This window comes from Elephas maximus, chromosome 1, assembly GCF_024166365.1.
Source record: "Elephas maximus indicus isolate mEleMax1 chromosome 1, mEleMax1 primary haplotype, whole genome shotgun sequence".
Lineage (NCBI taxonomy): Eukaryota > Metazoa > Chordata > Mammalia > Proboscidea > Elephantidae > Elephas > Elephas maximus.
The window spans coordinates 190,884,323-190,912,133 of record NC_064819.1 but is presented as its reverse complement, the minus strand read 5'-3'; the positions used below and the strand labels follow the sequence as shown (position 1 = coordinate 190,912,133).

Here is a 27,811-nt window from a genome sequence, read left to right as displayed (position 1 = left end):
GTAGCTGGGCACCATCTAGTTCTTCTGGTCTAAAACAGATTTTTTAAGGATTTAAAATGAATGTATATGATGCTCTTTCATAAAAAGTGATATATTAAAACATGAATGTATGTGAATTTTATGGAGCCGTTTGAAATGTCCACATATTTTATCATTTATAAACTACTCCATTGCTACCCCCCACCCCCGCCACACACACAAAGCAAGAGGAATCTGAAAAGTTGATCAATTAAAACTCAGTAAAATCTATTACAGGTAAAGTCTTTTCTAATACAAAGCTGTAATGATTTTTACTCGCCTATTCCTCTGTTTGCTATATTTCCCATGTACATAATGTATGTTTTCTCAGAATAATTTATTACTCCCATCCACTAGCTCTGAATTCAAGTTTAGTTCTAGAGCTTTGGTTAATCAAGTTTATTTGCTAAACATGAATTGAAGCATATAATAGTCTATACAAATCTCTGCTTCAAAAGAATTGGCACCAAAACTTTTGATTTTCTAACTTAGATCAGAGAGATCAGCAAAGAACTCTAACAACTTGGCCCACAAAGCCTGTAGCTTAGCCCCTGGGGAGTGTTTTGCTGCACAAGAACCACAGGGGTCAGGCGCACTGTGAGCTCTGAGACACTTCAGTAAAGGACACGCAGCCCGGCTGGCAGGCTGCCAGGGCCAAGCACGCTGTGAAAGCACAGAGCACAGCTTGAGGAGTGCTGGAGAGGGATCATATGGGGAGGGCGAGAGATGTGCTTCAGAGTTGAGTTGAGCTGAGTGTTCTGGTCAAGGAAAGGTCAGAGTCTGGGCAAGTGCGGGAACAGCAGGGCCATGCCAACTCATATGCCAAACATCAGGGCTATTCCAACTGGTGGATTCCATTTGCTTTTAATTATCAGCATACCGAGGGGACTTTTGTTTCTTGTAAATAAGGACGACAAACAAATTAAGCTCTAGCAGGTGCAAAAAGCTTATTTTGTCCTGAGCTAAAACTGTCCTGGCTAAGATGCAACTTGTCAAACTGGGCTGGTATGACAGAGAAGGTTTGTTTTTTGTCTTCTTCCATATGAAAACTGCTGGTTGTGGTTTCTAAGCAAATAGATGCACAAGCGAATGCCATTGTTGTAGCAAATTATTTTTGTTTCAGAGTGATTATTAAAGTAGTAACTGTGCATTTGTTTTCATGAAAGTATTTTTGAAACTTGGTATTGAGTTCAGTCTTTGCCAAAGTTTGAAGTTTTCATCCAAGAAGCTTTCATGGCTGTCTGCCATTTTGAACAGCTCCCTAGAGCACATGGGTCCAGCTGCTTCACTAGGCAGTATTATGGCACCGTTTCTGAGGGGGATAATGAAATTCCAGCATACAGCACTGTGTCTGTAAATCAAAATTTAGACTGGAAGGAACCAGATTGTCCCCAGAGTAACAGGAATGAAGCATTTATATGTTAATTTAAGTCTGAATTCAGCCCCCTTGCTCTTTTGATTTTGTATTAATTCTCCCATTTGTGCTTATGCACATGTCAATCTGAAAATTCTTTGGTGGAATGGACAACCAGATGTCTGAGGTGGGTGAGATCCAGTCCTTCATTGAGGCAGAGACATGGATTAGGTGATCTCCTGGGGTCTTTCCAATCTGGGTTCCTAAAGCATAGTTTATCTCACACAAATTTGGTTCCCCCTTGAGAAACTTTAAAAGAGGTTTTGCTCGTGCCAAGATTTTCCTTTGGGTTTTAGTTTAATTAATATTGATCCAAAGGAACCACAATAAACTGTCTTTTGTCATGTGTCAATGCTGATGTCTTCCCCTTACTTTGAGGGGTCTTTGTATTAAACATATTAGCTCAGAAACACCTAAAAGAACCATTGGATATGAAAGGAAAACAAAATGATGTCTGGCAGGTCTAAAGTGGTCCCCCAACCCCCTGTTTCTTACTAGGTTTTAGTTTAAGAAACTTTAATAAATTATTAAAAAATTCAAATATTGTTAGCAAGCACTGCCTATTACATCTGTATCATATCATCAATATATAGACTTTCACTAGAAAATCCATTTCCACAGAAAGACCTAGTTTCATAGCTAATTCAAGTCTGAGTTCAGCCCCCTTGCTCCCTTGATTTTGTATTAATTTTCCCACTTATGCCTGTGCACACATCAATCTGAAAAATCCTTTAGTGAAGTGGACAACCAGCTTATTGCTATTGTTGTTTCATAGCTCTTTTCATAATATTTTGGAACTTTGTTCATTCAACAATATTTATTTAGAGCTTGGTATATGACAGGCACTATGCAATGAGCTAGGGATACAAAAATAAAATAAAATGATGCAGTCCCTAAAGAGATTTTATTTACTTGTGAGACAGACTTATGAACAATTGCAGTATTATGACTTAAGTGCTAAAATAAAATTGTGTGCACGGTACAGTGTTTAGAACACGTGGAGATGAAGGAAAACTTTACAGTGGAGAAGGCATTTGGACCAGAAGTGACAGGGTGAAGGAATGGAGGAAATGTGGGTGTGGGAATTCTAGGTGGGAGGCTTAAACATGCAGAGATGCAGAGGCATAAGGAAGACACGTGGTGTGTGTGTGTGGAGCTACAAATATTTTGTTGTTCTAGGAATGTAACATTCAAAGGGAAATGCCTGGTAGGTAAGACTGAGTTTGTAAGAAAATGTCAGATTACTAGAGCAATGGAATATTTTTATGTTTTGTAAAGCAAGTGCAATGTGACAGACATCATGCTAAGCAATAAAAAAGACAGTAAAAGTTGTGAACAAGTGAGTGATATAATCAAATTTTCAAGTTAGAAAGTTTCATCTGAGGGAGAAAAACCTAAATCTAAAGGTTCAGGGGTCTTGTCAGATGTTATTCTAACAGTCTTAGTAAGAAATGAATGGTGAGGACATCAGTATTTCCTGGATGCCAAATGGACGTCATGCTCCAATTTTTTGAAATAGTCTCTTTCTCCTTTTCCTTTCTTATCCCCTTAGTAGGGCAATTACTCTCATCATTCACAGGCTTAAATATCACTTTTAGCGAGAGGTCTTTGCCAATACACAGACAAGATTAGGCTCCATTTTACACATTGGCACGCTACCCTGAATATTTTTTAAAGCAATTATACCAACTGCAGTTAATTACCTTTGTAGATACGTGTTTAATATCTATCATCCATTAGGTTGTTGACACCATGACGACAGGGTACACCCCTAGCAGCGTTATTGCCCATAGCAGGTACTCTTTCTATACTTTTGCGTCAATAAGTGATAGGCAGGAGATGTAATATTGGAGAAAAAAGGTAGGTAAGAGCAGTATTAATAAGGTAGAATTGAAAGCATTTGGTGAATAAATAGAAAACACCAAAAAGAAAAATCTGAGTAAGGCCCATGTTCCTGGCTTGAGCAACTGGAGGAGCCATTAATTGGGATCGTGAAGAAAGTGTGAGGTAAGATTATGACTTAAATTTGAAGCCTGTTGTATTAATCGGATAATTCCTCAAACTAAATTTTATTACCTTTGAATAGATTCAGTATGATCCTTGTCTCATCCTAGTGTGTTTTCACAAACTTTTAGAGTACAATGTTTCTTTAAGAGGGTTAATACGTTCTGTTTAGTTTGTTTTTGGTCCAGGTTTAAAAGCTTCTCTCTCTCTATTTTTCTCTATATTTGTGGTGTTCATCCAATATCGAAGCTAGATTTCTTTGGCATGTGGCATTTTTTTTTTTTTCCTCTAGTGTTTGAAGGTTTGGAAAAGCTAAGGGGTAGTCTTATCTTTGTAATCAGACCTCATTTTGGTACTAGTCTTTGATGAAATCTGAAGTAAAAAGAGAAATAGAAAGAAATAGACCTGTAATGATTTTGAAGTCAAAACCTCTATGTAAAGCTTAATGTAAAGCCTCTTGGCAATTAAAGGTAGATTTCAGAAAGCCGCAGATGAGTTTTTGACATCAAAGACTGCCGTGCAATCATCTGATCATTTATTCTCTTTCTTTAAATGAAAAGCATTACCCATTTCTTTACAGTTACACACAGAGAAAAAGAAAAGCCCAAAGGAAAAGAAAAAGAAAAGGGAAAAGAAAAAGAAAAACCTGAAAAGAAAGGTATGGAGTTAATCTCACTGATGTTTTTACTCACTGATTCCTTCCCTTACATGTCCCCTTCTTTACTTGCAGATTTTAGATGACCATTGTCTTAGTTTCTTAGTGTTGCTATAACAGAAGTACTATCACTGGGTGTCTTTAAAGAACAGAAATGTATCCTCTCACAGTTCAGGAGGTTAGAAGTCTGAATTTAGAGCACTGGCTTTAGGGGAAGACACTATCAGCTCTTGGGGAAGATCCTTGTCTCAGTTTCTATAGCCTTCAGAGTTCCTAGGTTCCTTGGCAATCTTCACATGGCATCTATTCCCCCACCTCCCTTTGTGCATGCTTATCTATGTGTCTGCTGCTCCTTATAACTCGGAAGTGATTACATATTATTAGAACACACTGATATGGACTTATTAACATAACAAAGAAAACCTTATTCCCAAATGGGATTACATCCATAGGCATAAGGTTTAGGATTCCAACTCATGGTTTGAGGGGACACAATTTGATCCATAACAACCATATACTTCTTTTTATTGAAATTATGTCATGATTATTTCCTTAGACTATTGTTTTTTTAGATTATTTAATGTCTATGAGGCTAGATTTTTTGATATTTTATTTCACTATTTCTGGTTTGAATTTTATCTGAAGATTAATTTGGTAGTTGTCAATATTTTCCTAAAGTAGTTTTTAAATTAGTTTCGTGTTTTACATTTTATTTTATTTTATGAAAAGTCTATTTCAATGTATGGTGCCCACTTGAAGAAAGATCAAATGATCCTGGCAGTTGTTGAGTTATTGAGAAAGAGGGTATTTTTGAGAGGATCGTGTCTACTTTTTGGGCTACTTTTCAGCTGATTTATGAGTCCAGAGCATGCATAGCCTGTTAAGTTCTCTTGTTTTGTGAACCATTCCAATTAGGGAGAAGGTTTTATAACATTTAGGGAATCAGAAGTGTTGAAATAGGCTTCAATCTTCTTTACTGTGTATTTCCATTTGAGAATTTGAGTTAAAAAGTTGTTTTTTTATTAACGTTTAGTTGGTCATAGTTTCAGTGCATTTAAGTACAGCCATCTTCTTTCTCTGCTCTAGAAACAGGTGTTCATTTCCCATCTGTTACTGGGTTTATACAGATTTATTAACATCAGATTTGGTGTACTCTACCTAAATAAAATAATCTGGTATTACTTACTTTTTTTTTGCAGACTTCACAGTGGTTAAACTAAATACTTTTGTTAAAAAAAAAAAAAAAAGAAAATTTGTTGCCCTTAAATTGCAAAAGTTGCAGGTGATTTGCCCAAATTGAAAAGCAGAAATAAAATGCTGTATTGTAAGTATGCTTTTATCTACTGCCTGCCAATTAAAGGAATTTTTTGTATGAGATTTCACTGTACTGCTAACATAAAGGTTGGCAGTTCAAACCCATTCAGCAGCTCTGAAGAAGAAAGACCAAATAATCTGCTTCCATAAAGGTTACAGCCAAGAAAACCCTATGGAGCAGTTTTACTCTGTAACACATGGGGACACCACGCGTCGGAATCGATTCGGCAGCCATGTATTTGTTTGTTTGTTTGTTTTTGTATAAGGTAATCTACAGTACCACAGCCCCACAACCTTGTGTAAATTGTGTCCTGGATAGCCTAGCATAGTACTTCTACTATAAATGTCCAAGTTCTTACTGATGATCCCAAATGGGAGAACAAGATAGTGGAGATGGCTTTGGGGAAGGCTGAAACATGGAGATGCTGAAACCCTGGAAAAGATGACACCTTCCCTCTCAATAGCCCTACTAAAACCTGTTGCCATGTAGTTGATTGTGACTCGTGGTGACTCCATGTGTTACAGGGTAGAGCTGCTCTGTAGGGTTTTTTTTTTTTTTTTGGCTGTAATCTTAATGGAAGCAGATCACTGGGCCTTTAATTTGTGGTGCCACTGGGTAGGTTCGAACTGCCAACCTTTCAGTTAGTAATTGAGTGTAAATTGTGCCAACCAGGGACCCCAATAGCTCTACAACAGCCAGGATCATTTGATTTTCAACCAAATATGTGCTTTAAGCTTTCTATGAGGCTTGCATTCTCTTACCAAGATTCTGGAGAAGCTATTCACAGGCTATGTTTAAAAAGAATATTTTTCAATAAACATCTTAAGCATATTTTTCCCTTTTGCAATATAAGTAAAGCTGATGTCCATGACTATTCTTATTATTATATAGATGGAAAAATGGAAATATTTGGGGCTCAGATTTTTTTCTCTAGCAATTTGGCTCTTTCCTTGAATCAACTGTTTAAGTAAATCTCTCATTTTATGATTTAATTTTCTATAATCTCTTTAATTTCCATAGTTATTCTTCAATAAACATATATTGATTTGGGAAATTATCAAACCATACAGTTTAATATACTAGAAATATAAAAATAAGATGCACATGCCGGTGCACTTCTCAGAAGTCCATTACCTAAACTATTGACAGACACAAGATTTTATTGGTGTATGTAAATAAAATAGAAGTTAAAAAATAAAATAAATTTACATTGATTTATTAGTTTATTAAAAATAACCCCTGAGGGAGCAGGAGAGCAGTGGGATGCAGACCCCAAATTCTCATAAGACCAGACTTAATGGTCTGACTGAGACTAGAGGGACCCTGGTGGTCATGGCCCCCAGGCCTTCTGTTGGCCCAGGACAGGAGCCATTCCCAAAGCCAATTCTTCAGACATGGATTGGACTGGACAATGGGTTGGAGAGGGATGCTGGTAAGGACTGAGCTTCGTGGATCAGGTGGACACTTGAGACTATGTTGGCATCTCCTGCCTGGAGGGGAGATGAAAGAGTGGAGGGGGTTAGAAGCTGGCAAAATGGACACGAAAAGACAGAGTGGAGGGATAGAGCAGGCTGTCTCATTAGGGGGAGAGTAATTGGGAGTGTGTAGCAAGGTGTATATGGGTTTTCCTGTGAGAGAATGACTTGATTTGTAAACTTTCAAAGCACAATAAAAATTATTAAAAAAAAATGAGAAGTTATGTTTCCAGCATCATGTCAAATACTGTACAATTAAGAAGCTACACTCAATCAGTAATTTGTTTTTTATTACTTTGTACTCTACTAGTGATTCTCAACTCCTTTAGGGAGTATTTGAAAAGTTTTGGTTGTCAAAATGATTTGAGGCAGAGGTCTACGATCATATAATAAACAGGGCCCAGGAAGCCTGTGCATTGCAGTGGAGGAATTATCCCTCCCCAAATGGCAAATGTGGTTCTGTTGAGAAACACTGCGGTTAGTTGAATCCCAGTCCTGATTTAAATATTTCCTTTTATTAATCCTAAAGAGAGTGTTTCTTCCTGACATAATGGAATATTTTTTGGACAAATTCTTATAAAATTCCTCTTTCTCTGTTTGTCTTTCCTAAAAGCTTTAGCTATTTGAAATAATGACCTAAAAAAGAAGGAAGATAGATTTGGTTTCAAAATTCTATGTAAGTCTTAATGTCAAATCTTTTAAATCATGTTCCATATAGTCATTACTACATTGATTGCTTTATATTCCTAATTTGGGGTTATTAATGTCATACACCTTCCAGATAACCTATGATGTTAATGGCTATAAAAATTAGCTAAAGAGAAAAACTGGTCTTAAATTCTAGTAACATTGGGTACTAATGTAAATTTTTTTTTGTTTAAGCAACTCACAAGGAAAAAATTGAGAAAAAAGAAAAACCAGAAGCAAAGACAGTTGCAAAAGGTAACTTTTCCTTTAATCATTTCCATTATTAAATTCCTTCTACTTCAAAAGATTACATTTTAGGTGACAGGTAGCCAGATGGTTGTAAACATTTAGCATTTATTTACATAAAACTTTAATTGGATTTATACTTGAAATTTAATATCTAAAAGATCAGTGAAGTTGAACATTTGAAATAACAGAGTGTCACAACGTTGGTGAGGAAAATGAAGAGCTTCATTACATAATGTATGAAGAATGTTGGCCCTCATGACCTTCACCCTTTGGTGTCACCCTTGTGCTTATATTACTTTACATGGCAAAAAGAATTTTGTAGAGATATTTAAGGCTACTAATCAGTTGACCTAAAATAGGGAGATTATCCTGGATATCCAAGTGGGCTCATTACAATCACATGAGCCATTAAACAGACAGATGCAGCATAAGAGAAAATTAGAGAGATTTGAAATGTGAGAAGAACTTGAAACTTATCTATAACTTACCTATATCTATGGTTTATTAAAAATAACAAAGACAGGGAACAGGTAGAAGAGAATGATGGAAAGAGAAGTGATCGGGGTGAGCCAAGTTTCACCTGGACTGTCTAACTGGGCTTTGAGAAACAATCTGCAGATGCCTGTGTGTTGGCTCATGTATAAGAAGTTACTGCTGCTTTCATAATTTTTGAAAAATTTTCTTTTTATTGCTTTCACTGGGTCCTTGTTTATTTATATCTACCACCATAAGTCTTAAAATACATCTGCAGTACCATTTCAGTAAGTTAAGATTAATAATACTATGAGATCTAGTATAACGGAGAAATGAGTAGGGAGTTCTGGTCCTATTGCATCTACCCCTAATTCATGAGTTGCATCATCTTCGGCAAATGGCTTTTTGACTCTTAGATTCCTCGTATGTAAAATGACTATAAGATAGTAATTCCAGTTATACACTAAACTATGTATTAACTCCAAAGAGCACCAGGAATGCAGAGTATTTGCATGTAGTATTAGAAATTTCTCTGTACTTACTTTGCAGCCTTCACAGCACTTTTACTCACATTATTTTACTTATCACCACAGTTTCTTTAGAGAAAGAGGAGCTACAGTAGTATTTTTTTTTAATACAAGGAAATGAAGTCACAGTTTAAGCCATTTGTAGTTCCACAGTGAATGAAAGGTAAAGTATGTTATTTCCTGATTCCAAAATGTTAGTATATTTGAGTAAGCTGTTTCCTATTTTGGCCTTGAATATTTTGATCCTGATACACTTCCTAAAGGTTAATGCTAGTCCCATAATTGGATCAAGAATCCTGATGTCATTCTTTTGATGACACAATTTTGTTTGCCACTTGAAAAAATCATGCATCAAATGTCTTCCCAAATAGAACTGGGTGATTTGAGTGTGACATGGCAGTACGTTTTGCATTTTCATTCCTCATTGTAATCCTAAGTGCAAATGTCATTTAGCTTCTTTAAAGAAAAAAATCAGGAAATGTATTTTGACAGAAAATTGAAGAATATCCACTCGGTTTGATAAAAATAAATAGAATCTGGATATTGCTTTAGTTTCATGGTCTTTTCCTCATATTTGCATCATTGTGGAGTTTTTATCCATTGTTGTTGAGTTCTTATTCATTTTTGGTTTAATATGAGGCAAAGTTTTCTGTTTCAAAAATGAGGATCACTGACTAATGTCTGAAATAGAGAAAAATTTCTTATTTTTGTATTTAAAGTTAATGTTATAGGAGTTTGTGTTATATGTGGTCCTATCTGCAAGAAAACCATTTTTACTTATTTATAAATTACAATAATATTAAAAGTAGATCTCAGTTTCACACATACTTAATTTCATAATATGAAGAGAAAACTAAATCAATTGCTATCTACAGGATTTGTTAGGTGTCATTTAGGGTAACCAAATATGATAATTTCACAAAAAAATGCATAAACAAGCAAAAAAAGTTGGCAAATTTCCTATATAAGATTTTTCAAGTTTTACACATGTATTTTTTCTAAACACTTTATTTACGTGTCTATTCTGTATATTATTTTATTGGCATGTGATCTGAATATAGTGAACTATTTACTGGTCTTTTGCCTTGATTAAAATTGCTAATTCAGTAAACATTTATTCTGTGTTTTTTTTTTTTTCTTCTCCCTGAAGAAAGTACTGTGCTAGATGCTGTGATGATACATAAATAAATAGTTTAGTTCCTATTGAGGATTTCTGGTGGCGTAGTGGTTTTGTTTTTTTTTTTTTTAGTGGTTAAAGTGCTCATCTGCTAACCAAAAGTTTGGTGGTTTGAACCCACCAGCCTCTCTGTGGGAGAAAGATGTGGCAGTCTGCTTCAGTAAAGACCTATAGCCTTGGAAACCCTACGGGACAGTTCTACTCTGCCCTGTAGGGTTGCTGTGAGTCAGAATTGACTTGATGACAACAAGCGTGGATTTTGGGGTTTTATCCTCTAGTTGCTCTCACTGTGGTGGGAAAGACATATATGTGAAGATCTATCTGCAATACAAAATATGTTGTTAGTTGCTGTTGCATCAGCGCTCACCTATGTATGTGTATAACAGAACAAAAGGTTACCCGGTCCTGCACCATATTCACGATCTTTGGTATGTTTGACTCCATAGTTGTAACTATTGTATAGTGCTTTCCAACCTAGGGGGCTCCTTTTCCAGGACTATGCAGGCCAATGTTTGTTGTAACCCATAGCTTTTAATGTAGACTGCCAGGCCTTTCTTCCTAGTCTGTCTTAATCTGGATACCTGACCACCATGGGTGACCCTGCTGCTATTTGAAATACCAGTGACAAGTTTCCAGCATCGTAGCAACTTGTAAGCTGCCACAGCAGGATAAACAGACAGTCGGCATTGTGGATACGAGATATAAGGCAGAATAAAATACGTGCTTTAATAAAGGTTCAAGCAAATGGAAATTCAGAGGAAGAAATGATGAATTCCAGTGGCATAGCCATTCGTTGCATGTGAATTGAAGATGAAGGAATTTATATATATGGAAACATGGAAAATATAGAGAATGAAGGCTTTTATGGTTTGACATGTGGAAAATGCATAAGATATTCAAAAAACACTAAGTAGTCTAGTAGAGGAAAAAAACCTTTGGAAAGACAGAGGACAGAGCAGACCTGCCCTATAGGGTTTTCAAAGAGCACCTGGTAGATCCAAACTATTGACCTTTAGGTTAGCAGCCGTAACTCTTAACCCCTACACCACCAAGGTTTCCATAGAAAGCTGATGGTTTGGATCAGAGAAAGGGATGTGTGCTGTAGGAAAGAGCAGAAACAAGCAAAGGAGATTGAGAAATGGTTTAGAGGAGGTAGAAGAAAATCTCTCCTGAATGATTGCAGTCACAGAAGCCACCAAGACGTTGGAAGTCTATGGAGAAAATGATGATTTTTGTATGAGAGTTTTATGGTCAAATAACTTTGGAGAACAGTGTATAGCATATCCCCTTTCCTCAAGAACCTCAATACATTTTAGGTTTGAAAAAGTTCATAGCAGAGAAACTGATTTAGCTTAGTGTTCCCAGACTTATTTGATCATTGGGAGAGCTTCCTCTCCTCAACACAGTAATAACACCTCCCCTGGATGTTTCTGAGGAATAGTGTTTTGGGAGGTACTGGTCTAGTCAACTAAATGCAGTACCACAGATTTTGATTTTGTGAGCTAACCTGTGCTAGGCATTATCATTCTCATTCTTCTCCCTGTACTCTTCACAATATTGTTTTGACTTAGTCTCAAGTCATTGTTCAGTGTACCAAAGTCAAGAAACTTGATTATATTATTTTCATCAAACACTTTAACATGGATGACAAAAACAAACAAACAAAAAAAACTACACAGGGCATTGGCAAATGACATAGGAGATTCCAACATTGCAGTAGACTTACTAAGGCATTTAGTGGTTATATATTCTAATTCATAGCCTCTTTTTGTTTGCTAGGATATCTAAGGGCTTTAAAAGCCATCAGAATTATTATCTCTGACTTAAGCAGGAGCCAATATCTCAATTTCTCTTCTCTTTTAACCAAGTCATTAAAGACTGAATGTCTCTGTTTCCTCAAATGGGTTTATTGTTTTATTCCTATTAGTCATTACCAGTGCAGGTAATTTTACATATGCATTCCTAATAACTATCTTAAGAAATAGTTTGTTGGCATTCAGTTTCTTGAACAACTTGAGATTTCTCAGATCCTTTTAAAAGGAGACTACTTTGGGCTTTCTGGTATGAACATTGCCTTTCACCGAACATATGTGTATAAACATCCCCTGCAGATTACAAACATCTCCTAGCCAACGTGCTAAGTTTCTGACTATCTAAAACAAAGTGTTTTCATGTGCAAATTAAGACAGAGCCCCAGCTTGCAAGTGAGCTATATTTTTTTTGGGAGTCTGACATAGCACTTCATAAACCCTATAAAATTCGGATAGTAGTCCATAAGTACTTACATCAAGGACACTATTTTTTCTGTTGTTTCCTCTTTCTGGAATTGTTCTTAAAGACCAAAGAAAGATTAAATGCTATGTTGTTAAATAAACAAAAATAATCCAACTTTTCTTTACCTCTGTACAGAAGAGAAGAAAGCTAAAACTAAGGAAAAGACTGAAGAAAAGACTAAAAAGGAAGTGAAAGGCGGAAAACAGGAGAAAGTGAAACAAACAGCTGCAAAAGTAAAAGAAGTGCAAAAAACACCACCTAAACCCAAAGACAAAGACAAGGTCGACAAAGAGACTGCAGTGGTGTCAAAACATGAACAGAAAGGTAAACACTCAGAGGAGGAGGCTGCCAGAGGTTCTAAGAGGATATTGGGCAAGACACAGACACAGTGAAATAAAAAGCTGGCAAAGACCAAAGCCAGACTTCAAAAGGGGTAACAAACTTATATAAGTAAATATACCCAGATGGAAATATAATAAATTGAGTATTAAAATTTATTAGTAGAAATACTAATATGTGTTCACATACCTAAAAATGCATTTTGAAGTATTTTTAAAAGAGGGCTTGACTTAGCATCTGGAATTATTTAAGGGTTGGGATAATTGTAGAATTTTTGAGATACGAGATTTCTTTGAAGAGGCGCAATAAAAATTGTGTGTGTTCTACTCTTTTGGAGAACAGCAGTCCAGGTAAAATGACAATTTCAAAGAGCTTTTTAAGTACTGTGTGTTCAGGTCACATGGCATAAATATCACAGCAACTATCCATACATTCCTATTGCCTCTGCAAGAACACATCATTGAGAAAATACCTAGACTGTTTAAGCTCATTTAATAGACAAAATGTTATAGGGAAAAGGACTCTTAAGGTCCTTTGACAACTTCCCTTGACAAACTTTAGAAATCTCAGTATCTGATACATTGTACCACTCTTCAATAAGACAAATGTCAAAAGTATGTCCCAATTTCACAGAAATCTAGCATTTAAATGGAGATGGGATATAAACTTGAAATTCTCTATGGACTGTTTCAAGAGAGCAGCTAAGGGCCTTATTGTAGCACATCTCGACCCTTGTTGATTATTTCCTTCTCCAAATCCAGTCCTGATTCCAGGTTGCTACACAATCCTGAGAATCTCATTTAGAATGTGGGGATCTACACTGTAGGGGCTATTTCTATAATACTGTTTCTTAGGGTCTTGAGAAATAGCAATTTCTTTAGCAAATGCAATTGTTAAAGAAACGGTCCCTGTTGTTGTTAGGTACTGTCCAGTCAATTCTGACTCAGTGACCTAATATGACAGTATAGAATGGTCCCATGGGGTTTTCTTGACTGTAGTCTTTAAGGAAGCAGATCGCCCTGTTCCCTGGAGTGATCTGTTTTATGGCAGAAGTAGGGTAAGAAGAGTTTTCATAATCAGGCATTGTTCCTTTGCTTTCTGATGATCTTGATATGGTTATAAACCAAACCAAACTCATTGCCCAAAGGGAGTCTTTAAAGCCTTTCTTCAATGCCCAGGATGATTATATTGTCTTGAAAAAAATAAAAATATTAATTTTTGTCTCATAACTATGCCACCTAGGAAATACTGAGTACAAAAATGATGTAATAAATGAAGATAAAAATTTTAATGGAATATGTAATGTGGTAGAAAGCAATAGAAAAATCAATCTTTTCACTGTTTTATTTATTTAAAAATAATTACCAAAACCTTAAAATAATTCTCATTTTAGTTTGCACTTTTAAAAAGAAAAAAATAATCACATGAAACTAATTGAAACATAGCAAATATATTTTTACTTTTGGTCCATAAATGCAGTATGTAAAAAAATGTTTGCCATTTATATATGGAAATATCAAAATGCCTATCTAGAAACCAGGAACATAAATATATTTTTGAACATTCATTTTTAGTATCTTGGCTTTTTTGGTCATATTTTCTTGTTGAAGACAAATTTCCAGAACACTATCAAATAATATTTATTTTCCAGGTCACATATACTGTATCTGATTCCCATCAGTAATCAGAAAATTACTAAAGATAGCATTTTAATACTATTTTCATTTTCAATCTACTGTTTTAATTTTCACATGAAGATCTGTTTATCTAATAAGAGTACTTTCAATATAACAATGTAAGAAACAAAAGCACAAATGTGAGTTCATCTGCTAAACAAATGCAATTGCTAAAGAAACGGTCCCTGTTGTTAGGTACTGTCCAGCCAATTCTGACTCAGTGACCTAATATGACAGTATAGAATGGTCCCATGGGGTTTTCTTGAATGTAATCTTTAAGGAAGCAGATCGCCCTGTTCCCTGGAGCTGCTGGGTGGGTTACAACCGCCAACGTTTTAGTTAGCAGACAAACACTTAACTGTTGTGCCACCAGGGCTCCTTTATTGAGAATGTTGCTGTTGTTGGTACTGTTGTGTGCCTTTGAGTAGATTCTGACTCACAGGGACCCTATAGGACACAGTAGAAATGCTCCGTAGGGTTTCCTAGGGTGTAATCTTTATGGGAGCAGATCACCAAGTCTTTCTCCTGCAGAGCCTCTGATGGGTTTGAACCACTGACCTTTCTGTTAGCAGCTAATTGCTTAACCATTGTGCCACCAGGGTTCCTTTATTGAGAATAACTACCATCAATTAAATAAGTACATCATTAGGTAAATAATCAAAACTCGAGCTCTGATAACTGGTCAAACAAATAAATATGTTAATTTTCTAAAATAATTAAACAAATATTTAACAGCATTCTTTTATAAGTAACTAAGTCACTTTGTAGTTTTGACTGAACAAGATAAAGGGATACTATTTTTTAAATAATTATTTTCAAGTAATAGACCCACAGGTCTTTTTTTGCAGATAACTACACGGATTTTTACATGGAGTATATACACATTTACTGGCAGTTACTTAACTATGTAGTACCCATGCAAATATATACATACCTGCCTACTCTTAATATTATATACATCAACAATATATTTCTAGTGAAAATATCAAGAATAAAATGCATATATGTACATGCCTACCATAAACTTATACACACGCTTATATATCACATAATCTAGTTTTTGTGGACTTCTGTTTTATGTAAGAAGAAGGGGAAGAAGCGTTGCCATGATCAGGCATTGCTCCTTCGTTTTCTAATAATCTGTGGCAAATCTGTGAGGAAGTAAAAACAAATCTCCTGACTGCTGCACACTGTTTTCATTCTTTCCTTTCTTTTTCTTTATTTCTCTCTTTTTCAAATTATTATCATTCTTTACAACTATTTCAGCAGCTGTGGCAGGTAGAGAAGGTATATCTAATTCGAATCCTAGAGCATCGGACCACATGTGCCCCATAGTCATTAGAAAGTTTTTCTTTTCTTTTTTTGTTTTTTCCCCTTTCTGTTGACATTATGCACCCAGGGTGGATTTTCTTCCCGTTGCCGCTCCATAGGGAACACTGGCAAGGTGGCAGCTGAATGACATCCATAAACTGCTCCCTGAGGACCAAGAAGGGAAGAAATGGACAGTGGTTGTTATTTCAAGAAGAATGTTCATTTGGGGAAAAAACATTGTTAAGATGTGATGACCAAATATGAAATCACTTTATGTAAATTACTATCTCATAACCATGAAAGTTAGAATCATTCAAGTTTGATTTAAGAAAAGTTTTCTATTTATGTTGAGTCCTTTTTTTTTAAAAGACACATTTCTAATAAATGAAGCCTCCAAATTCAGGAAAGCTTTGTTTTGGCTTTATCCTTAGATAAACCTCCCTAGGATTCTTATAAATTGCTAACTAAGGTCAGCACTGAGGACAGGTAGAAATGAGCATCTTAAAATATTTGAAAATTTTTTATTTAAAGTGTTTTAAAGATACTCTTCTTTTGTTGCTTTTGATAATCGGTGCCATTAGAATGAAAAATCACATCGTCATTTAAATACAACAGAAACCTGCCAAGTGTTGTAATTCAAATAATTTTCTAGGTTAAAAAACAATGAAATGTCCTTTGAATTCATAGGGATTTCCTTTTTAAATTGGGAGCTCATTGAACTACTGGTACATTGATTAATTGAATGATTTTTGGATCCAGAAAATATTGGGATAATAATTTTAAGCATGGCTACAGGATTCAACTGGAAGGCTAAATACTTTTATTCTTAACATAGTTATTACATTTTCAGCATTTAGTCAAAGAAGAGACTCTGAAACATGAAGATTTTAGATAATTCAATATACATTCAACATGCCAAGTATATAAACATCCCAACCCATATTGTCACAGAGAATAATATTTTTGAGGAGAGTTGGCCAAACCCTTCATATTACAATAGTCTCTGCCTTCTAAACTACTGATATAAATTAAAAAAAAAAAAAAAGAGAGAGAGAGAGAGCCCTCCATTGTTGCTGGAGCCTACAGTGCCACTACCAGAAACCATGGTGGAAAAAAAAAAAAAAAATCTGGAGATTGTAGATTCTGCAGATGTGATCTAATTCGACTCACCTGGGGCCATTTGTTAAAAATGCATATCCTTAGGGCCCAGATCTGTGAAATCACAATTTTTTTTGGGTGAGGGACCCCAGAAATCTGCATTCTGACAAATGCCCCACCTTTTTGTTATTTAAGTTGCCCTTTGAAAACTACTTCTGAATTTTAGGAAGGACAAAAGGACAAAGCTAAGAAGATTACAATCACTTATATAACTAAAACAAAAAGGCAAGACTGCCAATTTCAGAAGTCCACACTTGCCCAACTTCAAATTCTCTATTTAAGGGAAGTATACTTTTTTCATTTTGCTTTGTCCTAGAGCCAAATTGTTCATTCTAAAAAATTTGATCAGGAAAATGAAAATACCCTCTACTTTTCGTCTTATTTCTCTCCTATACCACAGGTCCAGGCATCAGAAACCCTGGTTATTATGGCCAGAGCGCCATGGGGCAAATAGGTTCATGTACTAATCTGAGAACTATCCCCCGTCTTACTTCCCACCTCACCTGTGAGAAAATGTGTTTCAATTTGAATAATCAAAATACATTAAAAATTTTGCAACAATGTGAGTTTTGGTCTACTCATATTATTCATATATTATTAATGAAAAGGAATTTTTTTTTAGTCTACTGCAATAACTGCATTTATTTTTTTCAAAGACCTTGCATAGCTTGTAGTAAAATGGATTACTACAGAATTGTTGTCTGTACTCTAAAAAGAATGAGGTTTACAAAAATCCTTGAATGTATATTTATACAGTAACTTAAGTTTTCTTATTTCATATGTTTGATATAGGTGATTTGGGGCAAATACAAATATGCTGTATAAATTCAATAAACTCTTGATCTTAAAGTTGTCTTTGGATTTGTTGAGTTAATAAGATGCCTATTTTAGGAATATTTTTATCAAATATAAATCATCTTGAAAAAAATTCATTTCATAATATGCAAGCTTTAAAGAAAGGAGCACTGATGGGGCAATGCTTAAGTGCTAGGCTGCCAACCAATAGATTAGTGGTTCAAACCTGCCAGCCACTCCATGAGGCAGTCTGCTTCTATACAGATTAAATCCTAGGAAACGATACGTGAACAGTTCTACTCTGTTATACAGGGTTGCTGTGAGTAGGAATTAATTTGATGACACAAAACAATGACATGCTTTAAAAATATATATATGGTTAATTACTGAATATTTTGATCAAAGATTCTGTAGAAGAATCCTGATCAAAAGGGGAAAAAGGCAGAATTCCAAATTTTCACGGACTCTATTATTTCTGGAGCTGCAGAGACTGGGTGAACTTATGAAACTAGTACCCATGTATAAACTTAAATCAAAAATATTCCCTGAAATTTTCTTAAAACAAAACAATAGCTTAACTAGTACAGAATGTCTGCATTGAACATCACACTCTTTTAAGATGTAGCTATACGGAATTAAATTGACAACGGCAACTCTAAAGATTAGACAGGATACTTAGGGGACAGTGAGTTTATGTTAATGGGGGAGGAAAAATTCAGAAAAGGAAGGTGAGAAAGGTTGCAGGATTTGAAGAATGTAATCAATGTCACTGAACTGTACTAGCAGAAATTGTTGAATTGGTGTATGTTCTGCTGTGTATATTCTCAATAACAACAATGAAAATATATGTATATAAAATACAGTAAAACTTATAGAATGATTCATCAACTGAGATTTGGGTTGAATTGACTTCAGTAGAATTTAAAGTTTTGTGAGAATTTAAAATCCAGTGAAATGTCTTTAATTTAGAGAAAAATGAAACAAACTCCTGAAATCATTTTTGACTAATCTCCCCCAAATGCTCATACCCTATTTTTGACTTCTTTTTCCCATTAGACCATAGACTAGTGGCTGCAACAATAGGCTTAAGCATAGCAAGGATTGTGAGGGTCGCTGAGTCAGAACTGACCCCATGGCACCTAACAACAACAATACACTAGTCAAGATCATAAAAGGATCTCCTTTTAAAGATGAATCAATCAGTCAGATAAGCTATATTATCATTGGGTGCTGTGAATCTGATTTACTATTCTAATTTCCAGGCAAAAGTCTCCTGACAGGCTGCAAGGTGCAAGGCAGTTAGCCCTCCAGCTAGCCTTTTCTAGAAAATATTCTCCAGTTCCATTTAGACAATTAGCAGAAAGGCTAAGAGTGAATATTGGTAAGACATTCCATGTTGGAAATAATCTCCTCTTGTAGAACTTCTGTTTCATTGTTGGAAGTATAAGAAAGGACAAGGAAAATAATTGCTTTAATATGGTGACTTTGGCAACAAACTTGAGAAAGTTTTTGCTTCTTAAATATAACCATATAATATTACCCTGGACTAGTCTATTTCAGTTTTTTAAGATTCTTCTTTTTGTATGGAAGAAATGTAGCCTTAAATTTATGTCATTTTTTTTCCTGCTTGTTCATATGAGTGCAAATAATTCCTTCACAGAAAAGATTGTAGAAACCAAAATAGAATTGTGCTCTTTTGCTTCGTTTCCTTAAACCGTTTCCCCCTAGATTAGAGAAAGTTGTTGATGACATTGTCTCATTGCTCTTTTCTTTTCTTTCTTTCTTTTCGTTCTACTCTGTCAGATCAGTACGCATTCTGTCGATATATGATTGACATGTTTGTCCATGGGGATTTGAAACCAGGTATTCAAAAACAATTTGTGTGCTTGTCTGTTTTAAAAGTCTTTGTTTCTAAGGTTGTCAGCTTTTCATGTACTAAACTACATTTCATTTTAGAAATGTAGCGTAATGCATGTGTAGATTTAGGATAAATTGATAAAAAAAAAAGCAAAACTAATAATGGTATTAGCGTTTTAAATTTTACTTTCCATTACTGCATGGCCTAGTGCAAATGAAGTCGGCTGAAGCTACAAAAGCACTAATATCTTTCTATAAAAACAGTGCTAATATCTTTAATAATCTCTTGGAATGAAGCAGTGAATCATCTTATTTTGTACCTGGTAAACTAGAAGAAAAGATCTATGATGATAAAAGTATATTTCTTTTTTTTTTTTAATAGGGAACAAAATTTATATTAAAATCCATCTCATTTCAAGTATTTAATCTCTTTCTTTTTCTAAAATCATTTTGGCTTTTTCGCTTACATATGTGCTTGATTTAGTGCCTTCAGAGAACTACTACTGATGGAGATAGTCAGCCATGGAGTTACTAGCCCACACAATGGGGAAGGAATTTATCTATCATCTCTCATGTCTTTAATTGTTGCCTGGAGGGTATCAAGAGATTCTTTACTAATATCTTAATTAAGAATGAATAACTTGATTGCCTGGTCTATTCTATGCCTTTTGTAGATTGAAAAACACTTAGCACTATATTCATGTTTGAGGAAACATTTTTGAAATGGTATTGTTAAGAAAGGAGCTAGTTTACACTGCAATAATTGACGCTAAATGTTTAAAGCAGATTATACTTTGTTTTCTGAAATATTTGTATGGAACTCTTTCTAAAATGCATAATTACAATTCATGTATATGTTAGAAAACAGGCATATCATATCTAAGACAAATATGTAATGCTACTAGAAAATTACGAAAACTTTGGTCTCTGGGAAAGTTAATGCCAGTAACTCATTCCAGTTTTTTTTCCTCTCTCTTTTTCTTTTAAAATGAATTAGAAACTGAAATGAGAAACTAAAACTTTGATAACTATGATGACTTACTAGATGAAGGTGATTAACATGAACCTGTGTATGTTGTAGGATGGTAAAATTAGGTGGAAACATTCAGAAAAGCATTGTGTTATTGTGAGAAGAGTGCTTTGACTTTATTCTTTTCCAGGTTTTGTCCTTGAGTAAATCATCTTTTATCCTCCTGTATTTTAAAAGGGAATCACAGTAACAGCCTTGCAAAGTCATTGTCAAAGCACTTAGTGGATGTACAACAAATGTTATTATTACTATTTAATTCATTTATTTCACCACTGCATATCTGTGTAAACGTTCCACGTGAAAGGAACTACTCAGCTCTGACGCGTCCCAGTCTGTACACACCATTGATTCAATTTTAGAAAAAAGGTCTGTGGCCAAGTTTGTCCAGTTTTGGTGGTTTAATAAAATCATACTCTACACATACTCTGACTCTTATAGGATCAAGTAACTGCTTATACATGTGATGAATCTCTATTGTTGATGAGCATGAATTTTTTTTTAATAGATATTATTTTCTTTATATCCGACTAGTTTTTAAATTTCATAATCTGAGGAAAATATTGTTTCTGTGCAACTGAAATTATTCATAAAAATAGTAACTACTAATTGATCAAAAAATATGATTTCTAAGAAAATTGAAGGACAAAGAGAACCATGCACTGTCAGAGTCAGTGAGGAATGCTAACAGTTTAACAATGACAATGCTTACCATTTATTTCTGATGATTTGACAACAAATTAAGATCAGAAACCACTTGTCGAGTTGATTCCAATGCATAGCAACCTATAGGGCAGAGTAGAACTGCCCCCACAGGGTTTCCAAGGAGTGGCTAGTGGAATTGAACTGATGATCTTTTGGTTAATAGCTGAGCTCTTAACCAGTGCATCACCAGGTCAGACGGAACGAAAAAAAAAGCATCTCTGCATGAGAGAAGAAAGATTCTGCTAATCACCATACAGGAAGTGGCCATCTAAAGGCACATGTGAACATACTCCTTCTAAACAGTTGTGAAGATAATTTCCAAATTCTATGAGTCAATTTATTAATACTATTTATCGACTTTTTAATAGTCTTCTTAATGTATTTCATCTATATATATTTAGATTTATCTATATAATATATAAGAAATTAAAAATTTAGGTCAGTATTTCTCTTCCAGGGAGTGGAAGGGATGAAGGGAGACAAGAAGAGTTTGTATGGTATACCTCTTTTTTATATAATAAACTAAATAAATTTTCATAAATGCACAGAGAGAAACTCAATAAAATCTGTTGGTGAGGCAATAGACAAGATGGAGTGAGAAAGCACTAAATACGGCATGCATTTTTAAAAATATTAAGAAACATTAAATCTGGGCATATTAATTTAGAGAAAATGCAAGTGATAAGCCTGTGACTCTGACTGACAGAGAATAAAGCAATTCCGGCAAAGTTTATTACTCTGCATGTATCCACTATTCATAAAACATTTGTACTTCCATCTGCTTCTGTTTGGGATTAGTGAAATACCTGTTATTGTTTAGCTAGGGTTCATTATTAATTGTTGGTAATGAGTTTTTAAAACTATAATTTGATTTTTCCCTCTGGAATTTGGAATTTCCTTTTTAGACTATTGTCACACCCTCAAAAGTATCCCAAATTGCAGTTGAAATTTTAAAAAATCTTACTGATAAAATGTGCTAACACCATGACACAAGTCTCAAGTTTTGCTTTTTTACTCCATCGCATAAAATACTTCTAAATTTTTTTTTTTTTAGAGACCTCTCTTAAATATGTTTAGCTGAGATTTTGTTTATATACCTGAATTGGATTGAATTCCTCTTTCTGATTCTCTATAATGAATATGCACTATCTTGTGGTTGGTGACAATCTCCACCTCAATTATCAGGGACCATTTTAAAAGTCAATGTAAAATGTAAAGATCAGATCATTTTGTTGTATCTAATTAAAATTCCTCTGTATTGAATCAGACTATATTAAACTGAAAACTCAAGAAAATTTTATTTGAAACTATAAAGTGAGTGTATGTAACAAGGTTGCTCTTTGGGCAACTGGAGTAGACATACATGTACATTGTACAATTTTAAGGGAAACCCTGGCAGTGTAGTGGGTAAGAGCTATAGCTGCTAACCAAAAGGTTGGCAGTTCAAATCCATCAGGCGCTCCTTGGAAACCCTACGGAGCAGTTCTACTCTGTCCTGTAGGGTCACTATGAGTCAGAATTGACTCAATGCCAACAGGTTTTTTTTTTTTTGGTTTTATGGACACTGAAGATCTCCCCTCTCCAAAAACACTTCCCCGTTGTCCATCGATGGCCTAACAACCCCACCATTAAATCCCTTGGTGGTGTAGATAGCCAACATTATAGAATGTGTTTTCAATAGTCCCTAGCCACCTGCCTTAGGAAAGAGAGAAGTAGGGAGAAGCGTAAAGAGAAAGAGAGAGGAAAATATACACACAGAGAGAGGGAGAGAGAGAAAGAGGGAGAGAGAGAAAGAGACTGAGAGACTATTTATGGTGGCTATCTTGCAGTCTTGAAGATGATGACTCAGTCTTTTTCCCTAGGGTGAAAAAAGTCTAGTTGCCATTTTATTATAAAGAACTATTAAAACTGGTAAAGGCAGACATTAATTACAACATTGAGACTTAATTGAAGGTCTTTGTTTATTTCATTTGTATTTTTAGAAAATAATAATACAGATGGAAAAATAGCTTTATTTACCTTTATCAGCCTTCCAAGTACTCCAATTTCTTTTTTGATCTTTTAGGGCTAAGAATATTTTTCTTAAGAGACAGCCATTCAGATCCAAAAAAACCAAACCCACTGCCGTCAAGTCGATTCCGACTCATAGCAACCCTACAGAACAGAGTAGAACTGCCCCATAGAGTTTCCAAGGAGCACCTGGCAGATTTGAACTGCTGACCTCTTGGGTAGCAGCCGTAGCACCTAACCACAACACCACCGGTGTTTCCAAGCCATTCAGATAGTTTCATTCATTTAGGTAGACTCATTGTAGGAAACATCATGATGCTGCTTGGAATTTTCACATCCCGTCTTAATCAAAGTCCATCTGGCACTAATTAATTGCAGGGACTGCTGGGCAGAGTCAATGGAGTCAAAGAACGGACACATTTCTATAAGAAAGAAATTGCGTGACTCATAGACTTTATATGCACTGTAGATAAGGAAACCAATTTAAATGGCCAGTAGAAGGTACAGGACTAGTGTGCTTTTGCTTAGTAATTTCAACACTTTTGTCCCCCCAGCTTTTCATCTTTGTAGCTGTTATGATTAAAGTTAAATACAAGTTACAGTTTATCCCTTAGAAGTTACGCTATCATTGAAAATCCGGCTTTCTGACTTTTACTTGAGTCAAGAATTTATGTCAAAGTAATTTATTCCATTTTCTGTGTCATTTATTCTCTTAAAATCAAAGGTACTCACATATCAAAATCTTCTCTGACTATAATGCCATATTCATTGCAGCCTGTATTCCAATTCTAGGGGTTTTAACTCATAGTTAGAAAGAACCTCCAGGAATAAGTTGGTGCTCTCACTTTATCAAGATCCTTTTCTTGAACTTTAGTAGTGTTTAACTACATTTTTGGTTTGATCCTGCCGAGAAGATGTCAAATATAATTGCATTACAGTCACTGTTAGATAATGGTTTAATCTAATATATTTCAGAGCTCAGTTGGCTATACTGGAGAAGATTCGGTAAAATTCAACCTTGCTTTACTCTTTTTTGGAAAACATTTCTCCAAGATGGACATAGTTCCACAAAAACATACTCACTGCCATTCCAAACATCCAATTTATGTTGACAAATCAAAAGCTTTGGGAGCTTTGATGTTTACTAAATAAGTATTTGTTAAATGCCACTAGGGAGCTGATAGCCCAGAAAAAGAAATGATGTAGTAGAAATAATTATATAACTAAGAATAACTTGATAATTATTGCAATAGAGGCTCAAAAAATGCACATGCTAATCTCAGCATCCCAGGAAAAGATAGTCACCTCCACTCATATCTGGACCATTGAAGTGTTTTGTTTTTTTTTTTAAGTCATTTTACAAATAATTTACAAGAAAGGGTAAGAAGACAAAGGAAAGTATAATAAGAATTTAAATATAGAAAAACAAAAATTTTGTTTCATGTATTCTCTAGTTTTGAAGGTGTATATACTCCAAATGGGAAAAACTGCTGGAAAGGAACACATCAACTGTTGTCCCCATACCCAGACGGGAAACTGCAAGTAGTTCACTTTGATTGACATGCAGAAAACCTAGAAAGAGGAGCAAGACTGGCAACATTACACAAGAGGGCTTGGAGGGAATGAAGTTGGAAAGACCAGTTAGGAAGAGTTCAAGGAAAATAAATGTAGCCTGATCTAGGAAAGAGAGAGAGCAGGAATTAAGATGGTTTTAGAGATCTCTCAGAGGTAAAAATCATGAGATACAGAGAGCAAAAGACAGGGAAGTAAAAGATAATTCAGAAGTTATTGACCCGAAAAATCAAAAGAATGCCCTGAATAGAGAATAAACGAAAGAATAGCCTATATTGTTGCTGTTCAATTTTTTTTGTTTATGTGTTTGTTTTTCTTCTTCCAGTAGAATATAAGTTCCTTGAAGTCTTGTATACTCAGTACCCAGAATAGGACCTACCTCGTTCCAAACAATAGATAAATATTCTAAAATAATGAATTGATTAATTCATTTATTTAAATAACAGATATTTACTGAGTGTCTATCATATGCCACAGACTTAAGACCTTAGAGAGTACATAGAGCTTCCGTTATAAAAAAAGAGTAGGTAAAAAACAACAATAAACAGGATTTTTAAAAAGTTTCTTAGGATCTTAGATGATGATAATTATTGTGGAAAGAGTAAAAAGCAGAGCAAGGTAAAGGGAGTCAGGAGTGCTTTGTAGTTGAGTTGCATTTTAAATAGCCTGGTCAGATTGAGACCCAGTGAAAACTTAATATTTAGACAAAGACATGATGGAGGTTAGGGGTTTAGTTAGCCAAGCAGCTATCAAAGGGAAGAGGTTTTCAGGACAAAGACCCTATTGCATGATTGAAGAACAGCAAGAAGGCCTGTGTGTATAGAATGAAGTGAGAGAGAGAGAGTAACACAGTTAAGAACAGAAATTTAATCGAGGTGTCTCAGTCATCTAATGCTGCTATAACAGAAATGTGACAAGTGGATGGCTTTAAGCATAGAGAAATTAATTTTCTCACAGTCTAACAAGCTAGAAGTCTGAATTCAGTGTGCTAGCTGAAGGGGAAGGCTCTTTCTCTCTCACTCTGGGAGAAGTTCCTTGTCATCAATCTTCCCCTGGTCTAGGAGCTTCTCAGTGCAGTGACCCAGGGTCCAAAGGACACGCTGTGCTCCTGGCACTACTTTCTTGGTGCTATGAGGTCTCCCTGTCTCTGCTCACTTTTCTTTTTTATATCTCAAAAGAGATTGATTTAAGATACAACCTAATCTTGTAGGTTGAGTCCTGCCTCATTAACATAACTGCCTGTAATCCTGCCTCATTAACATCATAGAGGTAGGATTTACAACACATAGGGAAATCACATCAGATGACAAAATGGTGGACAATCACACAATACTAGGAATCATGGCCTAGCCAAGTTGACACATATTTTTTGGAGGACAGGATTCAATCCATAACAAAGACCATGTAAAAAATCCAACAGTACATGCATGTAATGAGTTTGGTATTTTAGTGTCTTCTGAGTACCAGGCTTTTTGTTAGAATTTGCAGATACAGCAGTGAACAAGACATGCATGATGCCTGACTCATGAAGCCCAGGTCGAATGTATGCAGAGCTTATAGCTACCTGTCAGGCATATGGCATATATTCAGAAAATCTTAGTTATTGTTATTATTATTAAAGTAGAAGAAATATGAAATGGTTAATGCCTTTAGTTATATTTCTGCTTCCATTTTTAGTAAACCTATGCAATTGGCCCTATTCGCTTGAGAAAACATTTTTTTTTTCTTTTTAATCCCATTTACAAACTTAAAATGTGATTCTGTGCAGCAGGATGAGTCAGATAGTGTTTTCCACATGAAATTTTTTTTTGTAGTTGAAGGGCATAGGGAAGGTACAATAAAAGTATATCTTATTATAATTGAATCAAAATACCAGTTATATGGCAACTTCTGTAAAATAATGAATTTATTGAACAGTACTGCAAAAACAGGTTTGCATTTTCACACTTAGGAAATATTCTAGTTCTCCAAATGGGGAGAAAATTCTCAATAAACCTACCATAAATAAAAATATTCAACAGTGGTAAGATAAAAAAAAAAAGTTATGCCAAGAGGACCCATGATGTTATATTATGAGAAGTTCTAATGTACGGTATTTATCTATCTGGTAACCAGTTCCATGGTTACCAAGGTCCGACTTACTGACAACTCGTACCGACCCTTTAAAGCTATGTAAATTTGCCCTCAATTTGAAATGATCAAACCAACCTATACTTTCAACAAATTCTTTATCATAATCACCTTCACTTGCTAATGTGCAGCTTGAAAATCATTAAAAAGGCTTCAAGTTTTTTCTTGCACTAACCCATTGCCATACAGTCCATTCCAACCCTATGCACAACAGAATGAAACACTGCCTGGCCCTGTGCCATCCTCACAATCGGTGTTATGCTTAAGCCCATTGTTGCAGCCACTGTCTCAATTCATCTCATTGAGGGTCTTCCTCTTTTTACCAAGCGTGATGTCCTTCTCCAGAGATTGATCCCTCTTGAGAACATGTCCAAAGTATGTTAGACATAGTCTCGCCATCCTTGCTTCTAAGGAGCACTCTGGTCGCACTTTTTCCAAGATAGATTTGTTCGTTCTTTTGGTAGTCCATGGTATATTCAATATTCTTTGCCAGCACCAGAATTCAAAGGCATCAATTCTTCTTTTGTGTTCCTTATTCATCATATAGCTTGCACATGCATAGGAGGCGAATGAAAACACCATGGCTTAGGTCAGGCACACCTTAGTCTTGAAGGTGACATCTTGGCTTTTCAAAACTTTAAAGAGGTCTTTTGCAGCAGATTTGCCCAATGCAACACATTTTTTGATTTCCTGACTGCTGCTTCCATGAGTGTTGATTGTGCATCCAAGTAAAATGAAATCCTTGACAACTTCAATCTTTTCTCCATTTATCATGATGTTGCTTACTGGTTCAGTTGTGAGGATTTTTGTTTTCTTTATGTTGAGATGTAATCCATACTGAAAATTATGGTCTTTGATCTTCATCAATAAGTGCTTCAAGTCCTCTTCATTTTCAGCAAGCAAGATTGTGTCATCTGCATAACACAGGTTGTTAATGAGTCTTCCTCCAGTCCTGATGTTCC

The 27,811-nt window shown here is 35.2% G+C and overlaps 1 protein-coding gene across 1 annotated transcript in view; it reads left to right on the top strand.

Moving 5' to 3' along the window:
• TRDN (triadin) overlaps window positions 1–27,811 on the top strand; it is a 354,043-nt gene that overhangs the window by 92,093 nt on the left and 234,139 nt on the right. Inside the window, exons 6-9 of the mRNA XM_049874135.1 lie at window positions 4,017–4,094; window positions 7,764–7,823; window positions 12,405–12,593; window positions 19,352–19,411. Of these exons, the coding sequence (XP_049730092.1) occupies window positions 4,017–4,094; window positions 7,764–7,823; window positions 12,405–12,593; window positions 19,352–19,411 (387 nt within the window). The remainder of the gene's footprint in view (window positions 1–4,016; window positions 4,095–7,763; window positions 7,824–12,404; window positions 12,594–19,351; window positions 19,412–27,811) is intronic.